The following is an 11081-nucleotide window of genomic DNA, read 5'->3' as shown; positions in this document are numbered from 1 at the left end:
GTTCTCATTATTCCTCTGTTGTACGGGAGAACTGTCATATGCATTGGAAGGAATCCTACCTATCAGCAGTGAAGAGAACATTTGATGATTTGTAGGTATCTGGGGAGAGTCCTTAGGAATTTTGGCTGAAATTTATCTTCTTGAAAGAGAAGACAGAGCGAGAGAGTGAGAGCGAGAGCGAGAGAGAGAAAGAGAAAGAGAGAATATTCTAAGCAGGCTATAACAAAGCTCCTTTGAATGGTTCCTGGGAGTGGCCAGGTGTGGCAAGCCATCCCTCAGCCAAAACGCTGAGTAATCAAGTTATAATGTTTGCAGTGTTTCAGACTATAGGTAAGAAAAAGCACCCACAAAACAGTCTCCTAGGTTATTAAATATTTGGGCGGATGATTGTTTTTGTTGAACTAGAGAAAATTATGTCTGATAAAATTGTTTGATGACTGAATGGATAATTCATTCTTTAAGCTCTATTTCTTCTCTCTTTCAAAAAAAAAAAAAAAAAAAAAAAACCAAAACCAAACTACTCTTTAATGCATAGTCAACCACATGGTTTTTGTGGCAAATGAAAGAGAAGAAAATTAGAGGTCATTTCGGGAATCATAGAGCAAATGGTACTTCCTACAAACAGGCGGATCTCTTTCCTCTATGTATTTTTAATGAAATATTTATTCCCAACAGTCAGAATTCTGTTCGGGCTTCCTTGGGCGTTGCCGAATTCCTGTTGCCGGAAGCATTTCTGTCCAGGTTTGACAAGCACTGAGCAGGAGGAGTGTTGCTGAGGGAATTTAGATGTCAAAAGGGAGAAGGGACAAAGCTCTCTGATTTAAGTGCAAGTCTCTTAAAAATCTTTGGGTCACGGTGGCGAGCGCACAGCAGCTGTTCAATAAACTATTGCGGTGAATTAGGTGTGAATCTTCTGCACTAGCCTTTGGGCCATTATGATTATTCCCTGGGCCTGTGCCTGCCTGAGGAATAGGCAAAGAGGTGAAATAATAAGTGCCACCATCAGGGAGCCCGCAGCATGAGCCGGATGATTCTTATGTATTGTGTCTTCATGTGTATGCGTATTTCGTTTTAACAGACGAGGACCCCGAGGCTGGCGGGGTTAAGCACTTTGTCTAGGACGGCTCAAACAAGGAGAGGCACAGTGAGTTTCCCAATGTCTGACTGTGCCCCTAAACCCACATTTCCCCACGAGAGCTGGAGAGTGTAATTTTTGAAAGGCATCCTGCCACATTACCCTCTGATGACCTGCTTACCTCCACTTGCTCCGCTGATGCCCGAGAGTCTACCTTCAGAGTTCAACTCATTTAGTTTATGACTCTGATCCTGGTTAATAATAACCAGGCATCCGGGGAAGGGAAGCTATCAGTCAATCTTAGTTTGGCAAAACGAGGTGCTCTCATTCACTTAACAAGCATTTATTGACTGCATACTGTCTATCAAGTGCGCACCAAGTGTTGGTGTTACGAGAATGAACGAGGCTTGGTCTTTATCCTTGAGATCCTTGTAGTCAGATCGAAAAGACCACGCAATAAACAGCTGATCGTGAACGCGTATGGTAAATGAACACCAGGGAATCTTAGTGAGCACAGCGGAGAAGCAGTTGGCCTAGTTGCAGGTACTTTCCTGGGAACAGATTGCTAGGAAGCGTGTTAGTCCCACCGGATGAAGGAGCTGCAGGCAGGCAGGAAATCCGGCCTCTGCAGGAGCCGAGCTGTGGAATCCTAATCCCTGGGAACTTCATCCAGCACTTCGTCCTATCAGTTTGGTATTACGTATTTTGCTAAGCAGAATTTTATTTAATTTACAGACCCTCTTCCTTTGTGATCACCGCTCTGTTTAACAGGCACTACCTCTTGGGCTTTTGGCGTTCTAGAAGGATGACCTATCCCAGTAGACGGGGAATGGTAAAGGTTTGGGAGCTTTTCATGGCACACCCTATTTGAGAAGTATGAATCATTACGACCATCATATATTCCTTCTATTTCATATCATATTTCATCTTCCGGTCCCACGTGGCCTCCCAGGGTTGCCCTTCTGTATGTACGAATGTATGTATTTAGCCCAAGGCAGGATCCGCCGACAGCCCTTCCTGCCTGAGCATGTCGGAGGCCTTTGGAAGCTGTGCAGACAACAGCAACTTCAGCCTGAATCATTTTTTTTCACTCATGGACCAGCTGCCAAGAGGTATGAGTAAGAGCTGGGAGTGCATGAGTGGGAGGGCGGCGGGAGTGCAGGCTGGGAGTGGTCACCGAGGGCGTGGTGACGGTTCAGGTGAGCAAGCCTTGCCTCTGCCCGGCAGAGGGTTGTTCCTACATCAAGGTCCTTCCGCGGCCCTCACTTTCCTTTTCTCTTGCTGTGCATTTTCCAGGATAACTGTGACTCCAGGTAAGCAAAGCGTGGTGGCAGGGCTGGTGATTCCCCTTTTTCAGGAAGATTCTTAAAACCAAATAATGATTTGAGTTGCTTTGGGGTGGTGAAGGAAGTTGACATAGTGGTTATTGTCAGGGACAGGCTGTGGGCTGTCGTGCTGCTGCCTGCCACCCCCACGCGGGCAGCACTCTGAGCTCTCGGTCCTTTGGGCACTGGCAATGCCGTGTAGGGAGCGAAATCACTTAGCTGGACGAGGTGCGAATATGAAGCGATAACACGGCTAGGAGGTTTGGGTGGTGGTGGTGGGGGGGCTGTGTGACAGTGATTTCTGGAGGGGAAGGTCTTTCTGAGGACCTCTTCAGCCCTGTCTGGGAATTCACAATGAATTTTGTAATGCTAGCTTCAGAAAGGGCGTGCTGCTGGAAACCTGGAGAGACTTGGAAGGCATGTGAGTGTCTGGCTCCCCTTCCTGGTTGGGTGAGAGTCTGATTTTGGAACCGTTCTGCTTTTTGGCATTCTTAAGCACCCATCAGTGTTCGCTTACTAGCACCCACATTCTTCCAGGCAGGGAGTACTCTTTCTCTCTATTCCTAGGTTTCAGGACACTTGAAACAAGTTGCGTATTTCCCATGTGTGTTCTTGGGCAGCATGTCAGATGGGCTGGTTCATAGTTTCTTCCTCATAGACACTGTGGTTTTTGTGGCTTCGTGGAAGCGTATCATACTAAAGATCAATTTAAGAGGCCAGGCTGTTCTGTTGGCTTGTACTCAGATGAGGTACAGATTTGCAGAGCTGAGGGGTTTAGCCACACTCCGGCTCAGCCCTTTATGTTGTGGAAGATGAGTGGAGGCTCACAAAGGTGAAGTGGTGTCCACAGTCACACAGCTTCTAAGTGTAGAAGTAGAACCTAGGTCTTCAAACTCACAGCTTGTGGACTTTTTCACAGCCCCACGGGTGCTTTTAACAACTTCTTCACCCCTACATCACCAACGAGGTTTTGAATAGAATCAGGTGGGTCTCAAACCTTAGTCCCCACCAGTCTGTGCAAGTGCTTGATGGGTTCCTTGATGGGTGGAGAGAGGGAAGCCTGCCTGAAGAAAGGATTCTCCATATGACTCAGCGGGTTTTTTTCTTTGCTTCCTAATGCCTTGAATTCTGCTACTTCAATCCCTCTGCTTCACTTTGAAGGGATGCAGTCTGAGCGATTTCGGTGAGTCTGGTGCAGCAAGCCCGACTCTAGTTTACTGTTGGGCAGCAATGGGAAGGCTCAGTGGTCAAGCTCAGGCTTCTAAACAGAGTATCTGAGCACAGGAGAGGCTCCCCCGCCATTGGCAAGTAAGCAATTGACCTTATTACTAATAGCTGCGTTGTCCTCTCCTGCTAACAAAGCACTTTTCACACATCTACTCATTTCATAACTTCACTTAATCCTCATGAGATTCTTTCACACTGTAGAAGCTGCGAGGTCTCCCATTTTCTTAATCTGGCTCTGACTTTTTCTCCTCACGAGCGCAGATAGCAGACACTGTGTTTTCAGGCATTCCATTATAGTTATTATAATAGACAAGGTTTCCTCAAGACTCAGAGATTTTTTTCACCACGTTTTTCTTCATCTGTAAACCAAGGCCAGCTAGGCTAAATAATATCCACAATAATGTGACACAGTGAAAAGTCGTTTTTAAGGAATGAAAAAATGTACATAGCCGTGTGTGTGTGTGTGTGTGTGTGCGCACGCACATAGAAGAATGGATCTCTACATAAGGTGAACTTATCTTTTTCAAATATAACATGTTTGAGAGTGAAAGGGGCACTCTTGCTAATGTCAGGACTACCGGTAAACCAGGACTGTCCCAGGCAAAGTGGAACATATGGTCAACCTACCCACAAGGTCTTTCTCTCCTCCAAATCGTCGACAGATGAAAAGTTTGAGGACCATTGGCTTAGATGCATTAAAAACTTTAGCACGCAGGGGCCAGCGACCAGCTAGAGGTCTAGAGAAGTGAGCACACTACCCTGCACACATCCTAGTGTACTTGTCTCCACTCATTGGGGACCACCTGCAGTCTCTGAATTGGGTCTGTTCTCTCCGGCACACATTTTTGCATGGCTAACTCCTACTCCTTCCGGACTTGCTTTTCTGTGACTTACTTGGATGTAACTGTCTCTGAGGAGACCTCACTAAGATTTTACTGCGAGTGAGTGGTCTCCCGAGGGCTCCCACAGGAACTGGTGCCCCCATGCAAATGCCAATCGCACCATCACGCGTGTCATGCCACATGACAGCTCTACAGGGGCAGGAACCGTGTGTGTTCACTTACGACTTCCTCATGTCTAGCTCAGTGCCTGACACACAGGCGGTCCCCAGTTAATACTTGTTAAGTGAAAGTGGGGGAAAAAAGTCTCTCGGTATCTCTGAAGGGGTAATTGAGGACATGTAGGATTTTTGGAACTCTGAAGGCTTCCGAGAGAACACATGCCAGCGAAGACACAATTACTGAGAGGGAAGGTGATGAGGTGTGGTGGGGAGTACGTGGCTGGCAGCTGGTGGAAATGAAGATCTGGTTTTGTCACTCTCACTCCCCATGTGGGTGGCCTGGGACAATCACTTCATCTCTGCCCGCCTTACTTTCCTCATCTGTAACATGAAGGGGAGGAGCCAGCCTAGGTCCATTCCAAGATCTTGTCCCACTTGAAAGGTTTATGATTTTAGGACTCAGTGCACATAACAGACAACTTTGCGATAAATTCTGACAACTTTTTTGTTTGTTGCATTTGCATTTCTTACTTAAATTCCATCTCACTTTTCTCTGGTTAACATCAAAGTGCCTCTTAAACCTTTAAGTGATGAAAAGATGCAGTGTTTTCTATGTTGGAGCTGTCATGGAAATTCTCTTTATTTGTTATGATTTTCAGAAGGTTTTCATGAAAATGAAAGAAGTTCTCTCTGTAACAAAGTGAAAAGTAAAACCAAAAAAGTTGCAGCAATTTTAGCACTCTGAACATAGGTCATTAGACATGTACATTTATTATGTACCTGCATCAGGACTTGCTAATCTGTACTCTTTTCTAATTTCTACTCTTGTACGCATAATTTTTATAGCATTCGCTACCCAGAATGGTCTGTGTAGGACCTGACGCGTTTCCCCAGGCTTGTATTGCCAACATTTCTGAGATTTGCTTCCATGCTTTGTCTTGCAGCATAGCGAGCTGGCAGTTGGCTGCGGCCAGTCATCGCTTGGAACTACCTGAGACTAGATCGGCCTTAAGTGCTTTTAGGTCAGCTGTTACTAACCACCAAGCAAGTGATCAGAGTTACAACACAATTTCTGATTGATGACTTGCTTGGTGATTTTTTTGTCCCTACAACCATTTCCCCGTGCAGTCATTTTCTGCTTCTCTTGTCAAGCATCAAACAATGTTATTGCCTCTGGGACCTCAGATATTAAAGGGCTGCATGACCTTCCCCAGCTTGAAGGAGACTTTTCTGAGAAAGGATCTTGTCAGCACACCGATAAGAAGACACACCTGTTTGGACTGAGGACTCTTCATGCAAAGGACCAGACTCTTGAAAGGGAGGGTCTGCCCCTGTTGGGAAAGCCTCAGCTGATAGACGTGTACTGATTCGTATTTTCCACCAGGGGCCTGACTCTAAGTCATGAATTGCAACACAATGTTAATTATATTGTGTAATCAACTGTACTAAAAAGCACCATGATCTTGTACTCACACAGAACCCTTTAGACTAAAATTATCTTCAAATGCTATAAAGCATGAACGAAGAGTGCTTCACTTGAACGAAAGGAATATTTCCTTACCCTTCCATCCACTTCCAGGGGTTTGTAGTCAAAATTCCCTTAACAGATTACTCCAAGGCCTTCCACACAAGAAGGAAATCAAACTTTAAAAGTAAAATTTGTTATCAATTATGCAAAATTATTCTAATTTCTCTTCTGGGTGGGAAATACATGCTGGGAAGGACTACTGATGTTTATTCAAGCAGAGCTGGTATGTTTTCATACTAGTATTAATGTGATTAGGTCTTAAGTTGTAAAAGCTTTGAGAAGTTCCCAGTGCCCTGCGTTTAGGCTTTTCTCTTTGGTGAAGAAATAGCTCATTTAGGCATCTCTCTGATGGAGAAATGACTCATGTTGAATTTTAGCCGTAGATGAAGTTAGCACTATGAATGTTAAATTTGCTGCTGGAGAAAGCCAGACTCCTTGTCCTAAAAGTCCATGACATGGATTCCCCAAACCTTTTGTGAAGTTTCTTTTAATTTTTTTTTAAGATTTTATTTATTTATTTGACGGAGAGAGAGATAGAGAGGGAATACAAGCAGGGGCAGAGGGAGAGGGAGAAGCAGGCCTCTGTCTGAGCCCCCCGATGTGGGGCTCCATCCCAGGATGCTGAGATCATGACCTGGGCCGAAGGCAAGTGCTTAGCCCACTGAGCCACCCAGGTGCCCCTGAAAATGGGCCCACTGAGAGGGTCTTAGGGACTGCCAGGGGTCTCTGGACACCACTTAGCGAACCTGTATCAGACGAGAGACCTCAGACAAGCCTAGGTGCCTACTCACTGTTCTCTCCACTTTCCCAGGCTCCATATTTTTAGCTGAACCCACCTTCTGCCTTTTCTTTAACTCCTCTGTGACTTGTTGCACTGCTCACATAGCACAGGAAGCCCCGCATTCTGCTTATTTGTCTCCGTATCCACCCAAAGGGATCGCAGCCTCAGAGAAGGAGGGACTCAGTTGATACACCTAATACTGTGTGGTGTGTCTTCCACGTTGTAGGTATGTACTCACAACAAAAACAGTAACAGCTGTGTTTTTTCAGTGTTGCTATGTGCTAGGTGCCCTCCTAAGGCATGGCTGGCTGTATGAGTCTCCTAGGGCTGCTCACGGATTGTGGGGCTTAGAACAATAGAAATGTATTCTTCCACAGTTCTGGAGACCAGAAGCCCGAAATCAAGGTGTTGGCAGGGCCCTGCTCTCCCTGCGAGCTGTAGGGGAGAATCCGTCCCATGCTTTCCTCTCAGCTTCTGGTGTTGCCCATGATCCTTGATGTTGCTAGAAGCGTCTCTTCGATCTCCTCCTCTGCTGTCTGTGGCTTTCTCCCTGTGTGTCATCACACCCTCTTCCCTTTGTGCATGTCTGTCTCTGTGTTTTTTCTCTTGCTCTTACAAGGACCTCGGTCATATTGGATTACGGCCATCCTAGTAACCCTAACTTGATTAAATCTGCAAAGATCCCATTTCCAAATAAGATCCCGTTCACGGGTACCCAGGAGTGGGACTTCAACATATCTTTTTGGGGGACACGTTTCAACCCATAATACTTACTAAATATTAAGTTGAACCACACAGACTTGCCGTGATTTGACTGTTTTTCATCTGCAGAAACACTAATTTGGTGTGGTTTAACCTAAATCCTAATTGAAACAAAATCGGTAAATAAAACCAATTGATTTTGATCAGTGTTGTCACCTGTCAGCCAATATAACCTCATCCTTGTCCTTTGCTCCAGGCCCACAATGGATGCTCTACGACTGGCAAATTCGGCCTTTGCAGTTGACCTGTTCAAACAGCTGTGTGAAAAGGAGCCAGCGGGCAATGTCCTCTTCTCTCCAATCTGTCTCTCCACCTCTCTGTCACTTGCTCAAGTAGGCGCCAAAGGGGACACAGCGAATGAAATTGAACAGGTAAGCTCCGTACCTTGTTTCTGCTTTGAGTGCGAACAGGCTTATTAGAACACATAGGCAGTGCCTTGGGAGAATGAATGGGGGCTCTTGGAGAAAATTGTTCAGGATTGAGAGTTGTGCTATTTCGAGCACCCTCTTAATCAGTCTTTAAACGTGAAAGTTCATTAATCTGTCCTGCAACCCACATTTACAAGTACCATGTTGTGATGGAGAACCCGGGACCTGCTAGGCAATCACAATCTTTATACTAACGGGTGGCCTTCGGCAAGTCTACCTGTTACATTATAAGGGTACATCAGGATGGTGTTTGTTAAATGTGCCACTGCAAATACCCCCCGTCTTAGGCACAAAATTTGACAGCGTCATGCTTTATTTTAAGTTGCAGGCTCAACTGCATTCTACTCTATAATATATTCTACCCTATAATATAGTAATATATCCATATTAGATACATATATCTGTGTTTACGTTGGTACAGAAATAACATTAAAAATTTTCCACCTTCAGGTAACAGGGATGAATAAGAAGATGGATTGTGCTTGCTTTCTTTCTTTCTTTTTTTTTTTTTTAAGATTTTATTTATTTATTTGACAGAGATAGAGACAGCCAGCAAGAGAGGGAACACAAGCAGGGGGAGTGGGAGAGGAAGAAGCAGGCTCATAGCAGAAGAGCCTGATGTGGGGCTCGATCCCATAACGCCGGGATCACGCCCTGAGCCGAAGGCAGACGCTTAACCGCTGTGCCACCCAGGTGCCCTGGATTGTGCTTTCTTACGTTTCAGAATACTCCCTAGGGCTTGAGTATCCCATTCGAGAAGAATGGACTAAAATGTTTGCACCCCTCCCCCATATGTTTATAGTTGTATGCAGACACACGTGTGTGTGTGTGTGTGCATGTGTATTTTTTTTTTTTTTTTACAGTTTCTTTTTTGGCTATGGTTGACTAGCTTTGTAAAATTCTTAGACCTTCAAATGAGGTGATCTTCCAGATTGTACATCATTTACCTTTATTTCAGTTGATCATTATTTTTAATTGTGATATAGTTGGCATATAACATATTAGTTTTAGGTGTACAATATAATGATTTGATATCTGCATATGTTGTTAAATGATCACTGTAATAAGTCAGCATCTGTCACCTTACATTGTTACAAATTTTTTTGTCTTGTATGAGAAGTTTTGAGACCTACTGTCTTAGCAACTTTCAAATGTACAGTACAGTAATTATTAACTATAGTCACCCTGCTGTATATTACATTCCCATGAATTATTTATTTGATGCCTAGAAATTGTGTCCCCTTTACCCATCTCCCCCTTAGATAGTAGGTAGATATGTTTCTACTTCCATTCCAATATTATTTTTATGTTGGCCATTTTAAGTTCAATAGAATCTTTTTTCCTTTCAACTCACAAGCATTTAAAAAAGGAACGTCTTCTTATATCCATAAATTCCCAGAAAGTATGAGCCACAAAATATCATTTGGGTCAGGATGAAGAATTTATACTCGAAACTGAGCGGAGCTTGAAAAAGAAACTTCAGTTGTGGACAGAACACCTGTCTCTTCTCATCTGTCCTTCACTCCTGACTCCCCCACCCCTCTACCCCTATGCCATTTCTCCTTCCTCCTTCCTCATCTCCCCTTAGAGAAGGAATAGGAAAGAGAACTTCCTGGTAGTGGGTCTGTTCTCAATAATAAAGCTCTTTTCAGTACCTGCAATTGTTTTCCTATAGTGGTTACCTGGGTTCCTTAATTTTCTGGTCTTTATACCTGTCGTTAGGCATGAGAGCTATGCACTGCCTTGGACCAGCCAATTTGACACTCCCCGCTGAGCATGGAGCCCAACGCAGGGCTCGATCTCACAACCCTGAGATCATGACCTGAGCCAAAATCGAGAGTTGAGTGCTTAACTGACCAAGCCACCCAGGCACCCCTGTGACTCCCTCTTTGAGAGAGTAGTGTGAAAGAGGCCCCCTGCCGTACTAAGGTTTTGTGTCATCGGCACAGTGTGCCCATTTAGTGACAGTACCTGAGGTGTGGCAGTCAGGGCGGTTATCATGACTTAGGAGTGAGGAGAGGATCACCTTATGCTGACATCACGTTTTGGGGCACCATGAAGCAGAGGAGCTGCTGGGCTATGGGTTGGAACAAAAGAAGAGTTAGGACCAAAATGGAAGGATTCGAGTCTTCCAGAAGATAGCACTGAAGTTTTAAGTGACTTCAAATATTACTATAAGAATAATTATTAACATTTTTGAATCCATATGATGTTTTAGGTGTTTTGCATACAATGTCTGTAATGGTCATACTAACTCAGAAAAGTAGGTATTCTCAGTCCCTTTTACAGAGGGGAATGTGAATCTCTGAAGACCCAGGCAAGATTACATTTCCAGTGGGTACAAGCTGGGATTCCAAGGCGGGCTCTCGGACTGTAGCCCACCCAGGGCAGCCAACCGTGGATGGTGGCTGCCTCCCATCAGCGAAGAGTCAGCACATTTGGTTAGAGCAACGGAAGGGGCTAGACTGACCCTGGCTAGAGACACTTCTCTCCCTGGATCTGATACCTGCCTAATGATTCTCTCTCTTGGTATTCATCTCTCTCTGCTTGTGTCTCAGCTGGGTAGACATCATAACCCAGCTTTACTCCTTCCCAAGTTCAAAAAGCCTTCTGTACGAGCATCAGAGACATCATTTTGAGGAATGGGCAAAATTTCCCCATCGTTGAATAAAGAGAAGACTATAATGGCAGTGTTTCTCAAATGGGGACAGTTCTGTTCCCTCCCATCCCAGGGACATTTGGTGATGCCTGGAGACATTTTTGGTTGTCATGAATGGAGGAAGGAGTATTATGGGCAGTCGGTCAGGAATGCTGCTAAGCTGTCTACAGTACCCAGGACAGCACCCCAAGAAGAATTATCCAGCCCCTAATGTCAATAATACTCAGGTTGAAAAGCCTCCCTTTATGGGGGCAAATGAGCAGGGAGATGCTCATCCCTGGCCCCTCCCCCCCCCC

General features: G+C 44.9%; 1 protein-coding gene across 1 annotated transcript in view; it reads left to right on the top strand.

Annotated features, from left to right (window-relative positions):
• The first annotated feature begins 2335 nt into the window (after positions 1–2335).
• SERPINB5 (serpin family B member 5) overlaps positions 2336–11081 on the top strand; it is a 20075-nt gene continuing 11329 nt past the window's right edge. The window contains exons 1-2 of the mRNA XM_008704939.1: positions 2336–2388; positions 7895–8069. Of these exons, the coding sequence (XP_008703161.1) occupies positions 7902–8069 (168 nt within the window). The 5' untranslated portion in view covers positions 2336–2388; positions 7895–7901. The remainder of the gene's footprint in view (positions 2389–7894; positions 8070–11081) is intronic.

The sequence above is a fragment of the Ursus maritimus genome, unplaced genomic scaffold, assembly GCF_017311325.1.
Source record: "Ursus maritimus isolate PB19 unplaced genomic scaffold, ASM1731132v1 scaffold_18, whole genome shotgun sequence".
Taxonomy (NCBI): domain Eukaryota; kingdom Metazoa; phylum Chordata; class Mammalia; order Carnivora; family Ursidae; genus Ursus; species Ursus maritimus.
This window is presented reverse-complemented; position numbering and strand designations above follow the sequence as displayed.